This window comes from Galeopterus variegatus, unplaced genomic scaffold (genome assembly GCF_000696425.1).
Source record: "Galeopterus variegatus unplaced genomic scaffold, G_variegatus-3.0.2 Scaffold215, whole genome shotgun sequence".
NCBI classification, from domain to species: domain Eukaryota; kingdom Metazoa; phylum Chordata; class Mammalia; order Dermoptera; family Cynocephalidae; genus Galeopterus; species Galeopterus variegatus.
In genome coordinates, this window is record NW_007726326.1 from 2,446 (window position 1) to 25,942 (window position 23,497).

At 33.7% G+C, this 23,497-nt stretch overlaps 1 protein-coding gene across 2 annotated transcripts in view; it reads right to left on the reverse strand.

Moving 5' to 3' along the window:
• Window positions 1-948: 948 nt before the first annotated feature.
• SLC38A6 (solute carrier family 38, member 6) overlaps window positions 949-23,497 on the reverse strand; it is a 57,816-nt gene continuing 35,267 nt past the window's right edge. For both annotated transcript variants that reach the window (XM_008565937.1, XM_008565938.1), the window contains exons 6-16: window positions 23,296-23,374; window positions 16,049-16,131; window positions 15,519-15,577; window positions 11,463-11,528; window positions 11,184-11,237; window positions 9,255-9,334; window positions 8,906-9,006; window positions 3,261-3,385; window positions 1,873-2,017; window positions 1,680-1,774; window positions 949-1,495 (exon numbers count right to left, since the gene is read on the reverse strand). In XM_008565937.1, coding sequence (XP_008564159.1) covers window positions 1,415-1,495; window positions 1,680-1,774; window positions 1,873-2,017; window positions 3,261-3,385; window positions 8,906-9,006; window positions 9,255-9,334; window positions 11,184-11,237; window positions 11,463-11,528; window positions 15,519-15,577; window positions 16,049-16,131; window positions 23,296-23,374 — 968 coding nt within the window. In that variant the 3' untranslated portion in view covers window positions 949-1,414. The remainder of the gene's footprint in view (window positions 1,496-1,679; window positions 1,775-1,872; window positions 2,018-3,260; window positions 3,386-8,905; window positions 9,007-9,254; window positions 9,335-11,183; window positions 11,238-11,462; window positions 11,529-15,518; window positions 15,578-16,048; window positions 16,132-23,295; window positions 23,375-23,497) is intronic.

The following is a 23,497-nucleotide window of genomic DNA, read 5'->3' on the forward strand; positions in this document are numbered from 1 at the left end:
GTTTTTGGATAGGATTTGGAGACAGGGCAAAATACCAAGTGGAATAATCTCACAGTTTTGTTATTAGCAATTGATGCGGACAACATTAATTCACAAGCTAAGATTCAACCTTGTATATAAATTTAATACATTGATTCCTTTAAAAACTAATAAACAAAAGATTGACCCAATATATTTAAGAACATTTTTAAATACACTTAACAACTTCTGTTCTGTGAAAGACACTGTTATGGGAATGAAAGGCAAGCCACAGACTGGGAGAAAATCTGTGCAAAACACATATCTCATAAAGGACAGGCAATTAAAATATACAAAGAATGCTTAAAACTCAACAATGAGAAAACCCAATTTTGAGATGGACAAAAGAGTTGAACAGATACATCACCAAAGAAAATATACAGATGGAAAGTAAGCATATGAAAAGATGCTGAACATCATATGCCAATAGGGAACTGCAAACACACCTATTAGAATGGTGAAAATCTAAAATACTGAGAACATCAAATGCTGACAAGCATTTGGGACAACAGGAACTCTGATTCATTGGTGGTGGGAATGCAAAATGGTACAGCCACTTTGGAAGGTAGTTTGGCAGTTTCTTAAAAAACTAAATATACTCTTCTCATACAATGCAGCAGTTGTGCTTCTTGTTATTTCCCCAAATAAGTTGAAAACTTATATCCACATAAAAATCTGCACATGAATATTTACAGCAGTTTTATTTGCAATTGCTAAAACTTGGAAGTCCCGAAAGGTCTTTCAACAGGTGAATGGATTAACAAACTGGAACATCCATACAATGGAATATTATTCAGTGCTAAAAGGACAGGAGCTAACAAGACACAAAGACATGACAGAAACTTATTGTATGTTGCTAGATGAAAGAAGCCAGTCTGAAAAGGACACACATGATCCCAACCACATGACCTTCTGGAAAAGGCAAATATAGAGACAGTAAAAAAATGAGTGGTAGTCAAGAATGAACCCTAAGGTAAACTATGAACTTTAGTTAATAATAATGTATTAATGTTGGCTCATCGAGTGTAACAAATGTACCACACCAATGCAGGATGTTAATAACAGGGGAAACTGGGTATGTTGGGGACGAGGGGGTAGATAGTACTCTCTGCACTTTCTGTTCAAGATTTCTGTAAACATAAAACTACCTAAAAAATAAAGTCTGTTAATCAAAAACCAAAAACACCCAAACAAACAAAATATTGACCCAATGTATGTAAGAGGATTTTGGGTTTCTTTCTTTGATTAAAACTGCTATACACTTCTACTGCAATTTCATTCTGCTTTCCTGATAATGATTTTTACAAAAATGTTATTTTCATCCAAGGTACCTCCCAGAATTATTCCTTCTTTCATACAGAGGTAAATTATCCTTCATAAGAAGTAGAAAAATATTTCATTTATTAATCCAGTCAAAAATGATGAGTGCTAAACTAAAATTCCCAACAAAAATTCCAAAGATGAGCAACACAAAAGCCTGTGGAAACAAGAAAAAAAGATTAAAAAAACAATTAGAGTGTTTCTTAAACCTCCACCCTTCCAAACAATGTATTTTATATTTTAATATATATTGATTTTTTCAACACAAGATAAAATAATATAAAATGACAAATTACTTCTTAAAACAGAAGTCTTAAAAGAAATAAACGAAAACAACCTACTCCAAGCTTTCTCCATGAGAGTAAATCCTCTGTGCTAAGTTTAAGATAAAATAGTCCTGGGAATACAAAAATCAAACATGTTGATGTACTGGCACCTTTGGAGGAAAAAAAGGATACTGTCAGATTCAGATATGAGGCCAGGTAACAACTTTATCCATTTTATTATGGGAGTTTTTTGAAATAGAAAACTTACCAACTACACCAAATACATTTCTAATATCAGGAACATATATTGCAAGTAAAACAATGATAATATTGAGTGCTAGGGTGATCAAAGAATGGTGAATCCATGAGAATGGAAAATTGGAGAAAAACATCATCATTAAAGCTTTTCTGGCCTGCGTAACAGAAAAGGAAATAGATTTAAGCAAAGAGGAAGTGTCAAAGGCAAAATATTTGCTTAGAGAAACATATGTACAGTAACCATGTTATTTTTGCCCCCAAACCATTTAGATTCCAAAAATACAGCATAAAGTATTATTATAAAGTGTTCATACACATAAACTGTTTATACACAAAAACTTTTCCGTGTGAGCTTCATAAAAATTATTTTGCTTTAATTTTGGAAAAAGTTTTCACACGCAATTTTTTTAGGTTACATAATTTTAAAAATTACCAACAATAAATTTCAAAGAATTATTTTCATTAAATTCAATAGACAGGAAAACAAACAATTTAAAAGAAACAAAAAACATCATGCCATGGGGAAGAAACACCATTTACTATTTTATTTTATGTAAAAATAGCTCAGAGTACTTCCCATTGCTAAGGCAGGTAGCAGGTGGTCACATCCCCACAAAGGTTTAACCAGCCTCTGCTGCAATCTTGGCACTGCAGCCTGCACAGGGAGGTTAAAAATCTTGAAGGTCCAGTTCTTGAAAAACTCACTGTTAGAGATTCAAGATATCCATGCAGAAGCATTTATACCCAAAGTCTTTGTTTTTATTTGCTCAGAAATTCTTAAGATCCTTATGTATAGCAACTAGATGTAGAATGAACTCACTGTTAGAGATTCAAGATATCCATGCAGAAGCATTTATACCCAAAGTCTTTGTTTTATTTGCTCAGAAATTCTTAAGATCCTTATGTATAGCAACTAGATGTAGAATAAAAATCTGTTCTGCCCCTAAAATTATAATTCTAGAGCAAATAAAGTATTTTGACTAAGATTAAACTAGAAAGACTATGTGAAAGTAAATTTACAATAAACCAGGAGGAGTTTATTTTTGCTGACTTGACTTTTTCCTCTTTATGCACATTCTTTTGAAAACAGAATACAGAATTAAAGGGGGAAAAAAACCAACACTTGAGAAGAACTATAGTTTCTAAATTGGAAACAATGCTGTGGGAGACAGTAAATCTAAACTAAGTCTCAAAAAGCACAAATTAGCTTAGTGGTTCACTGTTATTTTTGTGCTTTCTTGAGGACATATGCAAGTACGAGGTCTTTGATCAATTACTTGACAAATGAGTAAGATATACAAGACTAGATGTGATTCAAACATTCTAGTCTGCAAAGAATTAGTGCTGCCATATTAGGGAGCCGCTACATTAAGCAACAAAACCTTTAAGAGTACTTACAGGGAAGTGGATTAGAGGGACTGTCAAAAGCACAGCAAATAGTATGCATAACTTCACAGTCATAACAACAACATCATGTGGCAAGTATTTACTATAACCTTGGAGTAATTCTGTCTCCACTTTGTCTGTAAATAAAAAAATAGTAATAAGGATCACATTATAAAACTACTAAGATGTCGATAATAGCAAAATTATTTTCCTTTGCACTAATGGATCTTAAGAGATTTTGGATTCTCATTACCAAATTCACCCGCAAGAAACTCATCGTTTCTTATTCTATGAAACAAAGAGACATTGTGAAATATATTCTTGAAACCTATATCCTTTTCTTTTAACGAAATTAGAAATCAGGACAGGCAGAACCTCTAAATTATGACAATGAATGCATATATAAAAATCTCTTTAGAACTTTTCCTTAATCTGAGGGTTTTGAACATTTACGTTGTTTGTAAAGTGCTTTCACCCGCATTGTTGAATTTAGTACCTATGATAACAATATGAGATAGGCAGGTAAGCTCAAAAATATTAAATGACTTGCCTAAGTTTACACAACACGAATGGGCAGAGCTGGCAGAGTGATTCACACAATATTTTATGATGCCAAAGCCAATACCTCTTCCTCAATATCATAATGTTTTCTACAGTTTCAAAGCATTTCATGCATGTTACCTGCTTCATCAACATTTCATCTGTGGATTCATCTCATAAAAAAGCGAGTAAAGTGTTAGGAAAATGGCTTACTTGGTAAGCCAGTGTGGTAGTCAGTGACAGGATTTATACAGGTCAGATTTATGCTGACGAGGCTTTGCTCCAGTTTTCTCCCATTCTCTGGGTTGGGGTGAATGTCTCCTTCACCCCAACCCAGATGAGGGGAATGAAGAGTGAGTGTGCTCAAAAACACTGTGTTAACAGGGTCTTGTGGGGAAAGATCAGTGTGTACTTAGAACAGAATGGTATTTTCAAATTTGAGAGTATATGTTTTAGAATGGATGCTTTGGGGGAAAGAAAAAACAAATCAAGTGTACCTCTGTTTTTAAGGACCTTAAAATTAAAAGGGGAGATAAGATGAATACACATAATAGTAAGTGTATACACAAATAAGTGGCAGAAGAAGGTCTAAACAAAGAGCTATGGAGATTCTAAACTGCGAGCACACAGCAATGATCAAATCCCACGATTTACTAGCAACTTAACTTCTGAGTCTCTCTGTTCCTACATCTTTAAAATGGGGACAATACGTTGACCTATCGAGTTACTGAGAGCATTAAAAGAGCCAATGTATGTATGCTCACATTCAAGATGTAGGGGAAGAGATTCTCTAGAAGCAATAAGCAGCACAAGTAGAAGCCTTGGAGTAGCAAAGGGAATGTGCATCTGAGAAAATGAGTAGTCCGGTAGGTACTACAGTGGCTGAAATATAGTGTGCTGTAGAGCAGAGAGCAGTGGGACGACAGGGCTGGAAATGCATTTACCTAGCAATACAGCTTTGCACAGGGTTTGGACTCAATCTGGTAGGCTGTAGACATGCTGTAATGACTTATGAAGAATAGTGTATTATGATCTGAACTAAGCAGGAGTACAGAATGGAAGAAAAAGAGATGCAAAATAGGGATAACAGTTAGAAGGCTACTGTCCTAATCACTGAGAGGTAATGAGAGTCTGAACTAGACTAGTGATAATGGAAATGGGAAAGAAATGAATTGTCTGAAATATCAAAGACATACTTTATACACAGTGGGACTAATGGACTATGTTTTAGAAGGCTACTGTCCTAATCACTGAGAGGTAATGAGAGTCTGAACTAGACTAGTGATAATAGAAATGGGAAAGAAATGAATTGTCTGAAATATCAAAGACATACTTTATACACAGTGGGACTAATGGACTATGTAGGAGACAAAGAAGAGCCAGGAAATCTGGATTCTATTTCCAAATCTGTGAGATACTTGTGAATCTTTGGAGAAATATGGCAAACCATTTTGTTTCCATTTTCTGAATCATAAAATGAGCTATTAACACTTCTTGCTTAACAACCTTGCAGACTTTTAAAATGGTCTGGTTATTATGTGACATTTGGGCATTGGCCTGGCTCATCAGAGGAACACTTTTCTCTTCCTTATCATATAATGCTTTAATATCTGTAATCAGAGCCAATCTAATTAATCAAGGTACATACTTATAGGTCCCTTTAATCTGACAAAATTTAGATATTAACTAAGCTTTGGCAACTCTGGATAAAAGGATTCCAAGTAGCTTTAGAAGCCTGGGGAACTAGATTTATTACAAATTTGAAATATATGTCACATGTCCAGGATAAAAATCTTTCTTCTGAGCCAGTCATTCTGTGTTCTCAGCTGAGCCTTAACATATGTAAAGGATAGAGTACAACATGCTTCTCTGATTCAGACAAATCTCTACAAATCTCAGAAAGGATCTTATGGTGATCTCTGCAAGTTATCTATGGCGTTGAACTCAGGAGGCTGCCATGTTTAATCCACACTGTCAAATAGGGTATAAAGTTTACAAAGATTATCACAAAGAACACTGGATTAGTATTCAGGAAACCTGCCTCTAATTCTGTGACAGGTCATGTCCCCTCTCTGGGCTTCAATTGCTCATCCATAAAATGAATTGAAAGCCTTAACTCAAGGCCAGCCCTTAAGATCTCAGGCCCAATTACCAATTTCTTTCCATAAGATAGAGAGTTCCTGTAATCCTTACAGAAAGATACCATAAAAGGTTTCTCTTGGTTATGATTAACAGCTCAAAAAAGACCACTGTGAAGAGCAAATCAATATCTGCATCTTCTGTCGTTGGTCAAGAAATTACTTTTCTATGATTCTATCTATCCATCTATGTACCAATCATTTACCTACCTGCCATGTGAGTTTTCTTAGATGTGTATTACTCCATTATATAAAATTTGGATATGCTGAAGATTCTGCATTAGCAGAGAAGGGATTAAATTAGAGACAACATAACAGCTTTTCTTGATAATCAGGCAAATATCCCTATTCCAGGAAACATTTTTTACATGATGAAAACCTTTAGCCTTTATAGACAAGCAACAGTGATAAGACAGACACATACATGCACACACACATGTGTGCCTGGAGCCCAAGCGAGTCAAATTTTTCCAAAAGTTCACTTTAACAAAAACTTGAAATGAAGGAAACCTGGGTTCTATAGCAGAATTTCTGAGGAGCAGCACAATAACAAAGACACTAGCCTTGAAGAGAGGCAAAACTAGATTGAAATCCCGACTCCATTATTCATTAGCTGCAGGTATCTGGCTTAAGTACTTAACCCAAACAAACCTATACAACCTTGTGGAGTTGTTATAAGAATTAAATTAGGCAATGTAGGTAAAATATCTGACACTTACTTAAATGTTAGCTCAATGAATGTATTAGCATCCATCCCTCCTCCACATCCCTTTCAATCTAAGCTTTGTTACAATTTAATATAGCTCCTAAGCATCTAATGGCAATTCATGTAACTATTTCTCAGCCATCCTGGACACTGGTAGGCCCTTTGAGGTTTCCTCCAGATAGTTTTATTTACCCATAAGGAGGAAAAGGAGGTCAGTTTTTCTGGACTTTTTTTCAATGTCAGAGATCTCTAAATAGGATTTGAGCCAGGTGACAATTTTAATTAAAAAAATACAGCTATTCTGGTATGCTAAATCTTTTTGAATCCTAAGACACCATGCTATCGTATCTTATTGACAAAGTTTTGAGTTCAAGTCTGTATACAAACTAACAAACCCAACAAGCAAAAAAAGAGCGTATATATTTGAAGAATTTTATCAGCTATGATCAAAAAAGCTTGCCAGTATGTTTTAACTTTCTTTTCAGTGTATCCAGCAGGGCACCATGCTCACATTGGAAATAAAATGTTGCTTTTCTGATAGTGTACACAGAACTCTACCACTCTCATTCTACATCAATATAAAAATGCAAGAGCATATTTCTATTAATGGATGGCCTTTATTACTGTTGATAACAGAAATAGCAAGAAAAGAAGAACCATACAAGCAATTATATTTTTTCCCACATTGAAAATGCCAAGATAATACATTATACACTGAAAACCTACCACATTTAAATTTTATTACAGACAATGAGAAGAAAAGTAAAGTGCTGAAAGATAGAGCATCTGAAATTATGAAACATTACAATAATAATGATAATAATAATAGTAACACACCACTAGCAGTAGCTTTCATTCGTGGAGGACTATTATCCGCCAGATACTATAAGAGGCATTTTACATATAACTCATTTCCTCCTTAGTACAACCCTGTGTAGTTGTCGCCATGGTACAGATTAGGAGATGAAGATACTGCAAGGTGAAGTATGAAGTGTCCTGTTTGAGGTCATATAGCTAGTTAGAGTAGAGGAGTTATTTGAATCAGATTTGCTGGATTCCAAAACTCATACTTTTTTCCTCCTGGCTTACGAAAGGTAGCTGTACAAGTAAACATTGTCCAAAAACTTGTCAGACTCGGAAAAACTCTGGGAGATAAGGAAAGTGTCATTACCAGTCATCAAAGATGTCTAAAATTTGAAACATGAGCATGAGGCTATCAACCATAAAATCAAGAGGCATAATAGCTAAGCATCACCATGGGAGATAAGGAAAGTGTCATTACCAGTCATCAAAGATGTCTAAAATTTGAAACATGAGCACGAGGCTATCAACCATAAAATCAAGAGGCATAATAGCTAAGCATCACCGAAGTAATAACAGCCATTTATTTGGAGAGTTGTTATAAAAGGATTCATAAACTGAAGAATGTATTCAGAATTTGACAAATTGAATGGAACTTGTATTATAATTAGACAAAGCAAATTAAACAATCATGTTTGCAAATTAAACAATAGAGCTTAAATTTTTTTTTCTTGTTCTACACTTTTAAGTTTTACTTTTTCTTGAGGTTCTTATCAGAAGACGAAAATAAACCAACATATCAAGCATGCAATTTTTCCAAAATAAATAAAAGAGAATTTTACTTTTATTTTTTGAATTAAAAAAAAAATCTTTTAAAAAAATTAAGGAGAAAGGTCATGGTGTGCCATAGAATGCACATGTACTGAATCCGGTGGTAAGTCTGAAGGCAGAGATGTCTGACATCTAAGTGTACAACTTTAGTCCAGTGTAAAACCCTCTTCTTTCTCTACTTGTTCTTTTGCAATTAAGGAGACTCTCTCCCAACACGGCCCCCCAGAATGTCTGGACTAGAGTCTAATGTATCAAATTTGCAATTTAACACAGGTATTGATATTCAGCTCTGTACCCCACAAATATGTACAATCAACTGTTTCAATTAAAAAAAAAATTGCAATTAAAAACAAAATCATGATTGTGCATTTTTTTCTTGTAGAAAGACATCAATGTCCTTAAGCCTGAAGCTTTACTTAGGAGTTTAAGAAAATTTTCATATGAATTCATTGCATTTGATCCACCTTTCTATGAGAAAGAGAATCAATTTAGGATCCTAGCACCACCACACTACTGCATTGTGATCTGGGGGCCTGAACAAGGTAATTTACTAATGAAGGGCAGAAATAAAGTCTATACTAAGGTGTGAGATCATCTCATAACAATATATTTGGTCATGCATAATTAAAGAATATACTCACCATAAAAAGTGAGGTACCCAAAGAGTGCAGATATAAAATAAATGAGAAAACTTAAAGCAATTGCTGTATTGGTGACATTTTGCATTCTTTTCTTTGAAGGGCTAAAAGACAAAAATGGCAAAAGTAGAATCAATGACCTGAATTACATCTAAAGAAACAAGTATCTCCCAAGCTAGTGAAGAGGATTCTTCAATCATTAAAGACCTAGTTCATCAATAACTATACACTAGAGTTCCTAATCTGAAATTAGCACAGAATGATTACACCTCCAGGATACATTCCCAACTTGATAGAATTAATACTCAAAAAAGACACAATGCATTCAAAATATGCCAGTATTCTATAGTACCTTTGAAGTTCACAGTATATGGGCAATATTGACGTATGGCAGAGAAATGAAAAAGCCATGGTTGGTATAGCATAAGCACTCTGAAAAAAAAATTTAAAAAGACAAAATTATTAAAGGCTACTCTATTGAAATCACTATTTCATTTGACAACATACTTAGTTCTTAAAAAAACCGATTTGGTTTAACTTATTTCATCTTTCATGAATCACCTCCTTCTAAAATAAGACTTTTAAAAAGAGAGATAGACCTACGGTCACCAGCAAATATTTTACATGATAGTTGGCTTGCCTGTACCAGCCAGAATATTTCTTGGCTGGCTTCCCATACCATGTTGCTTTTACTACAATTGCTTTTTCTTCTACATTATTTGGGTAAGATAAAAAAAAATTTAGGTAAGATAAATAATATCTTGGTAAAATGAAAATAACATTTTGAAATGTTCTTACTGTAATTCTCAGTCTTTCCTAATTATGCACCATTAAAATACATCTTATTACCCAAGCAGCAATAATAGTTAACGCTTTTGAACCTTTTCACCAACCCAATCCAAGGGAATACTGAAAATACTAATCACATCTTAGTACTGCCAGCATCTTTGATGAGGATCTCTTTCAATAGGAATGAACATCATTTATTCTAGACCTACAAACTCTTAGAGATCCAATGGAATACACGAGCATGAGTTTTGTTTTGTTTAGTTTTTATTATTAGAACTTTAAACAAGAGCCAGAGGAAGTTACAAAACAAAAAAAGTTACCATCTAAATGAAAATATTGCCTTTACCAAATACAGTACCGAATGGTGGTGATTTGTTTTCTCTTTTCTGCTCTAAAAAAATTTTCCCTCAACTAACTTTAGGCTCTTCAGTGAAAGAAGTTCCAGATGATGAAGACCTACCTTGGGACATAATGCCTAGACTCCTAAAGTATCTGAGGGGGACTAGGAGGAAGGAAACTGTAGTGTTTAGAGGCAGGATTAGGGGAACGAGAGTTTAATTCACAAATTCTCTCCTTCATATATTATTCAATTTCCTGGCTTGTCAATGTTCCCACTTAGATCTTTAAGACCCATGGAGATCTTTACTATGTAAAAGATGTGATAACCTCACTTGTGTGACCAGAGAGACATTTCTCAATTAAAAACTCGGGATAAAAAGAAAAATTCTGCATGGAGGAGTAACCACGCTAATGTTCTACACTAATAGAGTTGTACATGAGTGGAGGGGATTCTAGTAGCTGGGATGTGTAAAATAGTATTTCAGCAGAATCAGAAAGTGTAGATGAAGCAACTTGCAGCAACAGGAAAAACTCTGAGCTATTCTAGAGTTGTAAAGCACAGACTATCTAGATCACAGTTCCTGTCACCTCTGCTGATGCTCAGGGGCTTTTGCAGGCATTGTCAGTATCCTATGGCTCTTAAGAGTAAGCAAGGGGAGTTGGTCTTCTAGTCTCTGCTCCAGGCATCATAAATTTCAACTTCAGAATGTTGGCCAGATCATATATTTGCAGTCCAATCACTAGTCCAATGATGAGGCTGTTTAGCTACAAACCAAGGTTCTACTCACAGGGGAGGAGTTTTTGACATAATTGGCTATTTAGCTTTACAAGTCCAGAGGGCAACAGGAAGTCTGTATCCACAGAGGACCTTATTGGCCAGACCAGACATTCGGTAAATCTGTTCTTTTAAGCAAAGGCCCATTTAAAACAGGCTCCATTTAAAGGCATGCCAAAAAAAAAAAAAGGTGGCTGCTTCATAATGGGCCACCCTGTGTTAAATAATATTATTCTTCTAGTAGGCAATCCTATACTTAGCACTTTCATGAAAATTAATTAGTTACAGGTACAAAGACCTAAGAGACCATGTTACACAAATCTCTTAAAACTTGAAATGTGAAAAATAACCAAAAGTATCTGTTAATAACTTACACACCTCTTTGGAGAAATGAAAGACCTTTGGTTTACAATCATCTGTAGCATTTGAAATCTGTTTAAGGGTATTGAGGGTAAAAAAGAGAAACCAACAGCTATTAAAAGTCAGAATACATCAACGAAAATAGTGAATTTATTATTACTAGGCTTTCAAATCAAAATACTTTAAAACAAAGTTCCAAAAATGCAAGCTAGCCATTACTTTCTCATTAATTAGGAAAAATAATAATTAGTTTGCTTTTCCCCCCTTCTAAATTTAAAATAAAATATAAGCTATTACCTGGAAGTATTTCTGTATGTAATTTAATGTCAGAGGACAAGGGATGGACCATTTTTTAATTATTATCTGTAAAAAAAAAAAAAGTAAAATCAGCACTCAGATTATTTCTTATAAAATTCATAAAAAATTGATTTCAAATAGGTCAGCATTATTTCAATTAATCTAACATCATACAAATAAGATGCTAACAGAAGATTCTTTGTTTATATGACTTTCCCGCTTAGAATGGGGTCATCATTTAACATGGTCACCTAGGATGGAAGGGGGTGGGAGGGTGCTACACATCTGTTTAGTAGGGATCTTCCCAATTAAAGACTGAGGTACTCCCGTGTCAACTTTCAAAATTCCAATAGCATCAAGGCATTTTTTAAGAAGTGCAACTCAAAAAGGGAACACGATGTTTTCAGTGACAATGCACAAAGATATGGTTATTTGTGGACATGGTATCGGTAGCATATAGGGAAATATTAATCACAGTTTGGGGAAAAGCCACAGGCAGAAATAAGTAAAGACCTCATGCAAAGGGGGGAGCTTGGGGATTTCTGATGTATTAAGTGCTGCCCCTCCTTACTTTTTCAGATTTGTATTATTTTTGGCAAATATGAAGAAAGTTGGCTAAAAAAAGAGCACATAGCTAGGGAACTCTAGCTGGTAAAAATAAATTTTAAAAAAATTAAAAGAAATCCAGAGGGATGCTGTTTCCCAGAAATAATCAATGAAAATGTTCCAGGATTTTACTCTTAATTGTGGCCATCCTGTTCCTAGACCTACAGTTGTGGTTGTGTCAACATTACCATTGTTGCTGTTGTTTCAGGACCCATAATGACTCCATAAATGTTTGCTCCAGGCTGAATCCCAGCATACAATAGGGTAAGGGAGAATAAAGGAAGTACTTGTCCTTTGCAGGAGACCAATAAGGAAACACTCTTCCTATTTGGTATTTATCCAGCTTTGGATTTTAACTACTTCAATCAAATTGTTACACAGTGATAAAAATAATCTAAGGAAAACATACACTTTTAGAACTAATTTAATGAGTGAACTAAAGAATAACTCTTAATTATAAACCTTACCAAGAAAATAAAAAAAGAGTTATAAAGACTAACTGGGCAAGTTCTTTTACATTTCTAAGTAAGTTTTCAATAAGAAATAAAACTAAATGATCAACTTTTCAAGAGAAAAGAACAATAATCAAAAGCAATAATCAAAAGCAATAATCTCACCATCTTTTTTTCTGATAGGTTTTCAAGAAAAGGATGAGGATGGGGTGATGGAGAAGCTAGAGAAGCAAGGCTGTTATCAGTCTCTCCCCTCAGTCCTGCTGTGACCGATCCAAATTCTCACATTCCTCCCTTCTAACAGTGGTGGTGTTGGCAGAACAGCCATTTACTGAGCACTTGCTGTGTACCAGGTACCTTGATAAGCTCTATATGTGAACTACTTCATTTATTTTATCAGCTGTTATTCCTGAGCTTTTAAATCAAAATATTTCAAAACAATGTTCCAAAATGCAATATAAGCCTTACCTTTTCATTAGAAAAAGACTCCAGCAGCCTGATTTTATATCAATATAAAATCAGTTACTACAGCCAATTTCTCTGCAAAGATCCATCCCAACCCCAAGCCTGCATGATGAAATGGGTTGGATAGAGAGGATACCCCATAAAGCAGAAGTACAGAAGAGGAACGGAAAGAGACCCAATAACAAAGAGGAAAGATTAACAGGGAGTCCTTGCTCAGACTGAAGACAGAACATGGTAAGAAGATAACTTCAGGGTTAGAAAGGGAAAAAGGAGATTAAGTATTAAAAGCACTTGTTCGCTAGCACAAAAAGCCCTTCCTCCTTCTTTCTGCGCTAAATCCTTCCCATCTTTCAAGGCTCAGCTCAAGTTTTATTTCCTTCCAAATCCTCCTTTACTGTAGCTCTAAGTGATCCATCTCTCCTCTCAACTCTTGTGACTCTTATTCTGAAGCAAATAAATCAATACTTAATGTTGTATTACCTATTAGATTTACAAATATATATATTGACAAAAATAATCAATGAAAAAATTGGCATCCTTCAAAAAAAATCTGGGTTAGTATGTTATGTTTCCTTTTCCCAACCACTATGTATTTCAAAACCTAACAGAGAATCTAAAATAAACAGGCCAATTAAAAAAGAGCATTAAAAGAAAGTGTACAAAATGTTCTTCATTGTCCTATTGTAGACCAAATTTAAACTGCACTCACAAGTAAAAATCTTAGCAGATGGTTTGTAAAGCATTACAATAAATGCAGAATAAGGGTATTATTTCCATATGACTGCTACAGTAGAAATCTGCACTGAATTAAACAGTATCTGCCATGACGGAAATGAAAACTACAGTACATGTATCCTATCAATACATTTCACCTGCTTCAAGCTATTGATTGTGAAAACTACATTACGACTACCTATGCAACACTTGGATGGCCAACGATCTGTGAGGGAAAAATTCAGCATGTTATCTACACTGATTATGTTTAATATCCATACATTCATTAGCATATATAGACCACTTCTAACCATGAAGCTACTTCTCAACAACCAAATTATGATGAAAATACTTACTGTTTCTCTCTTCAATAAGAAGCCTAAAAAGTGTGTGTTCAATTTACCTATTTGTAAGATAGCAGTCAGACAATTGAGGGGGTAGAGGGAGGAATGATTTTAATGTTTATAAATTCAACGAATGAATAAACGCAAGCACTGTTAAGTATTTTTAGTTTTAAGAGCATTCATGAAAGTATAAATACCAGTCAGACAATTGAGGGGGTAGAGGGAGGAATGATTTTAATGTTTATAAATTCAACGAATGATTAAACGCAAGCACTGTTAAGTATTTTTAGTTTTAAGAGCATTCATGAAAGTATAAATACCAACACTGAAATCAGGGTCACTTCCAGTTAATTAAATATTTTAAAGTTGTTTTATCCATTTGTCTAGAAGATAGTTTAGCCTAAGTTAAAAGTACCCTAGATTGTTTTGACAACTTTGAAATCTAGCTCTGTAACATGGCTTAAATACTGATGTGCTGTCTTGCTCTTGTGTATGGCTTTTTTTTTTTTTTCATTCATTTCTCAATACAAGGGAGAGTTTAACCAAGTTTATCAAGGCCATCTGGATATGTATATTTTGGGGAAGTTAAAAATGTTTAATCCTATTTAATTTTTGACATTTAGATACTGACAATGGAACCAAGTGCCATGCAAAGAAAAAATGACTTTAAAAAATTTTTCCACAAAGATACTATCTTTAGGATGTTAAGATCTGTTTTAGAAGAAAATAAACTCAAATTCTCTTTTAACTTTATATTAAATTACCTTGTAAATATCAAAATAAGTTAAATTTACTGTAATATATATTTTCTGTTACAAAAAATGAGCCAACTTAAAAATAAGAAAATATATATTCCACATGTGGAGAAAAATATTTATTTGCAGTAGTGCAAATAAGTTATGAGATCTATGCTGAATAAATCAGATCAGACAGGAGAATTCAGGCATCCCAATTCTTATCAGATCTCCTTAATCGTTAAGTCTCAGAAGTTCTGGTTTCATTAATGGAATGAAGTTTCAAAATTAAGATGACTAGTGTCAAGTTGATTTTACATATTACAACCAGTCTGATTCTTCACAATATTGTAAATTGAAATAAATCGATACACCTACACAAAGACTTATACTCCATCTAGGGTTTTAACAGAATTGGTGTACTCTCCTCTCTAGTTAACCATAGAGACAATGAATTTGAAATGCTGCTCTAGCTAAGCCTCTTCAAAATAGATACAATGATGTTGATAACACCAAGGTCAAGGATTAGGATACCCAAACCAGCCAGCGGCAGAAAAAAAAAAGAATGCAAAATAGATACGATGAAGGAAATAATTGGGTGGAGCAAAAGTGCTTTTAATAACAGTGAAATAAAATAGGATAACCTTCTCAACACAAAATAGAGTTAAAAGAAAAAAGACATTAATATAATGAGTCCAATTTTAGTGAGGAGATAATCAATGCATTATATTTTAAACTTACCACAAGAGCAAAGAACACCATAAAGAAAAATGATAAACTACTTGTGTAGCCAAGAAAGCCTGTAAAATAACAGTAAAATAAAAAGCAATTTATAAGGAAAGTGATCCTAACATGGAACTAAAGCTATACATCTTGGGCATGTTTTCTATTACAGTGCTTGGTATCTGGGGCTTAGGGCTCAGAATAACAACATTCCAACTATCTGTCACAGATCATTTATGTAGCTCTGTACAGCAGAATTGGAACTGGCTTACCACTAATGGTACACTGTAAGGAAAGGCTGCTCTTTAATGTTCCGCTGTAAAGATTTTATTTTAGTAGAGCAGACAAAATACTACTGCAAACCAAGTAATAGGTTAACTAGGCAGGGCTGAAGGCTGAACAACCTAAAATACAGCCAAGTTTAAAGTTATTCACAACCACCACCCTTCTGCAAAAAATGTGGTGCTGTGAAATTTAAAAGCCCCTTAATATTTCTTCCTCTCTTTCTTTTTCCCAAACAAATCATGTACTCTTGTATAAAGACTTACCAATTTTCGGAAGAAGTGCAAGAGGGAACACAATGCCAACACAAATGATTATTAGTAGCGTCTGTCCATCGAGATACCAAGACCTATTAGGAAAAAAGTTCTATTTTAGGCACAAGGCTCAAGTGTTTGTTCTTATACACACACATACACACATATACACACATGCACACACACATTACAACCATTACAACCACCCGTTAGGAAAAGTCCACTTCCTTTTGTTAAAATGTTTTTGTGGGAGCCTATTCTTATTAATGAATTTACATTTAGGAAATGTAGCGAAACAATGAGATGCCATTTTTCAACCACCAAATTAATATATATTTAAAAATAAGGTAATAGTCAATGTTGATGAGGAGTGATGAGGTATGCAAAAAACTGGTGAAAGTATAAATTATGTAAATTATCTTTTTGGAAAGCAATTTTGCAATAGATACTGACAGCCTTCAAATAATTATACCTTTAAACACTTATAAAAGACTATTAAAAATAAGGAAACAATCAGCACTAAGAACAAATATTTTTTAAAGATGTTTATTGAAAACATTTAAAATAATGAAAACTGGAAATGAACATCTAAGACCATAACAATTTTGAAATAACAATATAATAAATATTCAATAAACTTTGTGTGTATATATCATAATAATTTTGAGGAAAAACACAGATGCATTAAAAATAGAAAGTAACTATGGTATATTGGTAGCCATTATCTCTGGTGGTAGAATGATGGGTAATTTTTCTTCTTTGTAGTTTTTATATTTTTCCAAATTTTCAGGAAAGGGCATGAATTACCAGGTAAAAAGAGTAGTAAATTTTTCATATAAAGGCAGAATACTAAATGAAAAAAGGTAGGTTAACAGTATGACTCTGTATTTGTTCATTAAAAAAACAAAACAAAACTGAATGCACATTTAAAAATAGTCAGAAGGCAGTATGATAACACCAAAGTCAAGGGTTAGGCCAGCCGCCAAAAAAAAAAAAAAAAGTCAGAAGGATATACTTAAAATACCAAAAGTGGATATTTCTCTGTCGTAACAACATGAGCTGTTTTTATTTTCTTCTTGTTTGCATATACATGGTTTCAATTATTCAATATGAAATACATATATAGAAATTTTAAAAAGTTAATTTCCCCAGGACCTTATTGGATTTGTATGTAAAGGACAAACAATTCATGAAAGAAATACAACTAGTAAATGCACACGAAGAAAAATTCAATCACTGCTAATTAAAGAAATAACAAGACTGTTGCAATTAAACTAGTAAAATTATTATTATTATTATTTTTTTTTACCTTTTTGTCTTTTTTTGTGACCGGCAATGGATTGTAACCCTCAGTGTCGCGCCCGTACCGGACCGGGACCGGCAACGGGATCGCAACCCTCGGTGTTGCTCCCGCACCTCGCTCAGCCAGTGAGCAGCCGGTCTGTATGTGGGATCCGAACCCTCGCCGGGAGCGCCGCCGCGCTCCCAAGCGGCACACTGTAGCAGTGCGCCACCAGGCCGGCCCAAACTAGTAAAATTATTAAAAAATAATATTCAATGATGTAGCGTAATTGGCCCTTCACATAGTTTTAGTGATCTTGTCAATTAGTACTATCTTCCAGAAAAACGATGATAATATGTAGCAAGAGCAATAAAAATGTAGTGGCAATCTACTATAAGAAAATAATCTAAAATAGAAAAATTTCTATATGTATTAAGATGTTGAATGTAAGTTTATTATAATATTAAGAAGCTGGGAGGAAAAGTATATACACAGCATTAAAAAATATTTAGGTCAATAACGGCATACTCAATGGAATGTTATGCAGCTTTTAAAAAAAGACTAATGATGGAAAATGCTTATGATATAAACACAAAAAAATATGATTATTAACTATATTTTCAAAAGCTGTTTGGGAAAAATAAAAGAACGGTGATTAAGTTAGAGATGGTATTATGTATGATTTTTCTTTCTTTTCTAAATCTTCAGTAATGTAGCTGTTACATTTTTACACTGAAGCACATATATACACACACACATATACAGGTATACATACATACATACACATATATACACACACATGCACAACAGTAACAGAGTAAAATTCATGCTAAAAATGGGAGTTGGAAGCATCAAAGATAATAGATATTACTGTTTCAAATCATCTGGTAGAGGATCTCAGGATTCCCACTTTGTGATAATGCATCCTCTTTCACTCTCTACCAGGTAGCCAAAGTCTCCAGACGCCATGTTACATAGGAAAGTGTTTTCCTTTACAAAGGTTTCAACCCCTGGCTTCTAACATGGACTTTATGGCTCATTATATGTCTTTTACACACTGGTTTATGAGAAGTCCTCTCCAATGTGCTCTTTAATTGTTACTATTGGGTACTGACAACTTCCTCTTTAACAGAACAAGAGAAACAGAAACAGCACCATGATCACACTTTTCCTTTCTCTACTCTAATTTGTGTTCTTAGGAAATGCATGTGCCAGCGACAAAAACCTATGTACAGGTATTTCTATCTCTGATGGACCTGAAGCTGTGCTCCCTGCATTTGCATATGCCCCTCAAATGTTGGTGTGCAGGAAGTACTAAGAGTATGCATATTAAAAGTACAAAACGATACTCAACATGTCTATCTTCTAGTCATTCTTGAATAAGAATCAAAATAGGAACTTCAAAATATCCCTCATTGAGGAACACCTGGCAACTAAATTTCTGAAGCTGGCAAAAAGCCCAGGGCTCTATGTCTGAAATGGCTTTCCTTCTGGGACTCAATATCAGACTCAGACAGTTGCAGTGCCAGGAGGAAAAAGACCCAAAAGAGCACCAAAGCAGATTCCATCTGTTAGTTCTGCTGTCCCTGCTAGATGTATTGTATACTTAAAAATCTGTTAAGAGGGCAGATCTCCTGTTAAGTGTTCTTACCACAACAAAATAAAATAAAACATTATTATAAATCAATCTGACTCTAAAAGAAAAAAAAAAGTCATGAAGGTAGAGCTGTATCCCCAAGACCAGGACTCTTTTCTCTTACATAAGAATAAAGGAACACATTTTGAAATCCCGAACAACAGTCACTTTATACTATTTCAGTTCACAATTCATTTATGTCCATAAAAGTCACATGACTGACCAAAGCACTGAACTGTGTGGGTCTGAAGATAACTTTACCTTCTCCCAGGAGTAACAGAATCACAGAGTTATGGAATATCAGAGGTGGAAGAGACCTTAGAGATTATCTGATTCAACAGCTTCACTTTATATGTCTGTAAAATCAGTAAAAAGATGATGATGACCTTAATGATGGTAGCATTAGAAATAATCTCTACTCTTCAATAGTTATTGTACATTTATGGTATTTTTCAGATACTGCCTCCTTTATTTCAAGCTCATGCTTTATACTCCTCTTTCACAGGATTAAGCTTTAAATTCTTATTATTGTAAAATATAATTTCTCTAGCCCTGGCTTGGCTACTAGTTATTATTATTGATTTCTTATTCTTATTAACTTATGTTAATAAAGCCAATTTTAAATACTGTACTTGTCTTTACCATTTATTAACAATAAAGGCAACACAGTAATGCACAGTAAAGTTAGCTTAGATTTCATGTGCATGTAACAGCCAAATGAATTGTGCTTGGCAATGGATATTTTCCAAAGAATAGAAATGGTTAAAATGGTACAAAATAAAACCTCAGCCTGAGAAATACAAAGCAGTAAAAAGAAATCTCAAGAAGTATATATTAAATAAATTTATTTTATAAATCAAGATTTTAGAAGAATGCACTAACCTTTAATTTTTTCCTAAGAGGAAAAAGAATTATCTAACAGGACTCCTGTTTTCCTACTGTGATCTAAATACACATTCTCTTTAAGCCAAAAGAATTAGAGTAAAAAGTTTTATACTTCCTAGAAAACTTGTTTGATCTGTGGATTTAATCCTATATGATAAAAATGTTCCAAGTATGAAATATAGAGTATAAATCCTTAGCTGTATTGCAAATGCTTTGGCATGCACATGTTTTTTTCCATATTTTAATGAAAACCAGATTTATTTAGTAGTTGCTTTAATTTCATTCTCGAATGGAATGGAACAAGAGTAGCATATGTTCTGAATTAGGATCTTACTCACATCCCATATCAATTATGTAACTCAAATGCAAGACAACTTAATTGTGTCAATCATATTCCCCTGACAAGATCATTAAATGTTAACAGAGAGCTTCCAACTTTTAACAGCCATAGATTTAAAATATATAAGTTATTGTATAAAAAATATAGATGTATCATAAAAGCTCAGTATAAGTATTATAGCATCTGACTTCTAATAATAATTTTTGAAATTAGAGTATTATGAACACAAAATTTATTTTTGATAATATATTTATAAAGGCTTATATTTCATGAAAGTACATCAAACTCACAGATAACCCAAAAAATAAGCACACCTAAATGATCTTAATTGAAATTTATTGTAAATCAAACCCTAAAATACACACATATCAATATCATATTGATCTCATAGAAGAAATACTGCTATGTAACTCTATCTAAACTGCCCTATATAGTAAAGTCAGTTACCATACATTTGTTTCTCAATGATTTTATAGCATTAAACTTTAAAGACTAATGATTTATCTGCATTCTAACTAATTAATATAATTAGTCACTTATTAATGTTTTTCAAAACTTTAAAATCCAAAATAAGTGAATATATACTATATTTGAAATAAGATTGTTAAAAAGATGTACAATTTTAAAACATCATAACAGAGATGATGGAAACCAGCCACAGTATTTTTCAGTATACAGCTAAAAAACCTCATTTCTGGGGCCGGCCCAGTGGCGCACTGCTACAGTGCGCTGCTTGGGAGTGCGGCGGCGCTCCCGCTGAGGGTTCGGATCCCACGTACAGACCGGTTCCCGCTCACTGGCTGAGCGAGGTGCGGGCACAACACTGAGGGTTGCGATCCCGTTGCCGGTCCCTGTCCGGTACGGGCGCGACACTGAGGGTTGCAATCCGTTGCCGGTCACAAAAAAAAGACAAAAAGGAAAAAAAATAAATAAATAAAAAATAAAAATAAAAAACCTCATTTCTGACAAGTAAAAATGACACTTTACTCAATTTTCTACTAATACGAGTGATGGGAGTTAATTTTATTTTTTGTTTTAAAAATAAACTGGGGTGGAGGGGGGGGGGAGCCCAACAATGTAAATGGCAATTGCTTTAAAATACAACTGTGGTAAAATTATAACTTTTAGGGAAAGAAGACCTAAGTTTCAATACCAATTTTGCTACATACTACTTTAATTATTTCTAAACATTTACATTTATTTATATCCCTCTTCTTTCCACAAAGACATATAACAATAAAAAAAATAATAAACAGAAGTCACCAAATTCAGGACCAAGAAAAAGGAAAATAAATGACAATGATTGGGATTAACATAGTTTATGTGATATATTCAAATTTGACTCTGAGCTTCCTGGCAGTCAGAGCAAAAAGGGAAACACACCTTTAACACAGTTATTATTATTGAAATTTCTTAATCCTCCATATTTACATTGCGCTATCACCTTACAAAAGAATGTATATGTATAGTATCTCATTTGATCATACAATAACTTTGTTAAAAAGGCAATATTGGTACACCCCAATTATACCAGATAAAGAAATCTAAAGCTCAAAGTTAAGTTACATGGCCAAAAGAAGTTAAATTAAATTCCTGAGATTACTAAATATGAAATGGTCAGAACACACATCTCCTTACCGTTAGTCTAGTATTCTTTATTCTACCTCATATTGCCTTGAGTTCTTAGACCTAACTTATAAATTTCTCACATAGAATTTGAGTAATTAAGTTAAATTAAATTCCTGAGATTACTAAATATGAAATGGTCAGAACACACATCTCCTTACCTTTAGTCTAGTATTCTTTATTCTACCTCATATTGCCTTGAGTTCTTAGACCTAACTTATAAATTTCTCACATAGAATTTGAGTAATTGAAGTTGTCTTCAATATTTTTACACCAAATACAAAAGTGAAGTTCACATAGCTACTTCTAATAGCAATCATTTATCAAACTAAGAGCATAAAACCAAACGTAACTAGATAAAGCTAGAGATAAAAACAAGGTAGTTGTGATCATCAGATGTGACAATGAATGTGGAAACCTTGTAAACTGTAAAGTACTATACAAAGGTATACTATCTTCTGATGATGAAAAATCATTAAGGACTTCTACCTACCTTTTTTCAACCACATTTTCTTGATAGTTCCTATTCAGATCTAAAGTATACCATACTTTCCCTTACAAATATGTATTTGTAACCACCCATGTAGAATTCTTTAACAGAGGCCCAGTTGTCAAAGATAAAAACTAAATTTCAAAAACCTGCCCTGCATTCCAGAACAAGTTCAATTATTGGAGCAAAACAACTAAATACTCAAATCTAAAAGTCTGATAGGTTTTGTGTTGTGCTTTCTTAACTATGTGAAATAACTTGATGACAATTAAAATGATTTATTTTGTCTTTTTCAAGTTCATTTTCAAAAATTTCTTGCTCTACATAGTGAGAGTGAGAGGAAAAGCACAATTAATTGTTTTTTTCCCCCATAAAAACAGATGAGTCAATAGTTTTTAGGACCCAGTATTTTTTAAATAAAGAAGAAAGGAGGCATGATGCGGTTTAGTATTGTTTATAATTTTGTTAAAAAATAGGAAATGAAACAATGAAGTCCTTGCAAAATACTTATTTTTATCATGCTTTACAATAGGAATCTCACACAGGTATGGTTGTAATTGCCACTTCTTTACCACTATGATTTGCTGAGAAGTTACAGTTCTCAGTACTGAGAAGTGAGCAGTATTATTCACTTCTCTCCTTTGTTTAAAACCTTTACTGTCAGTATTTTTAGCCTTCCCTCATTCCCCACCTCAATCTTTCATATCCCCAGAAATTTCTCCTTTACTATTCTCCAAGAGCTATCTCAGACCTGTCTTATCCTATCTCACACCCCCAAAGAATGCAAGGATTATATCTGGTGCTTCAGATGGTTCAGAGCACAGTGCTTCATATATAATGGCTAATCAGTAAACAGCTGCTGAGTGTTTTATTCTCTATCATCACTCAACTCCTGCCTAATATGTGTCTTGAAGGCAAGAACAACATTTGTTTACTTCCACTAGAGTACTATTTATTGAGTTAATACATGAATGAACACAATGTGAAATTTTTTTCTTACCCACTGTAATCTCCAGTCAAAAATTCTGAAATAGTGGCAGGAAGCTCTGTTTTAATAATTAAAAGATAAGACGACATAGCTGCAAAAAGAATAAAGAGTTCCTATTAGAATTCTATAATTTGTAACCATTTAAAGAATAATCTATCCAGAAACACAGATGTCCATAAGAAAGATTAACTCATAATGCACAATCCCACGGATG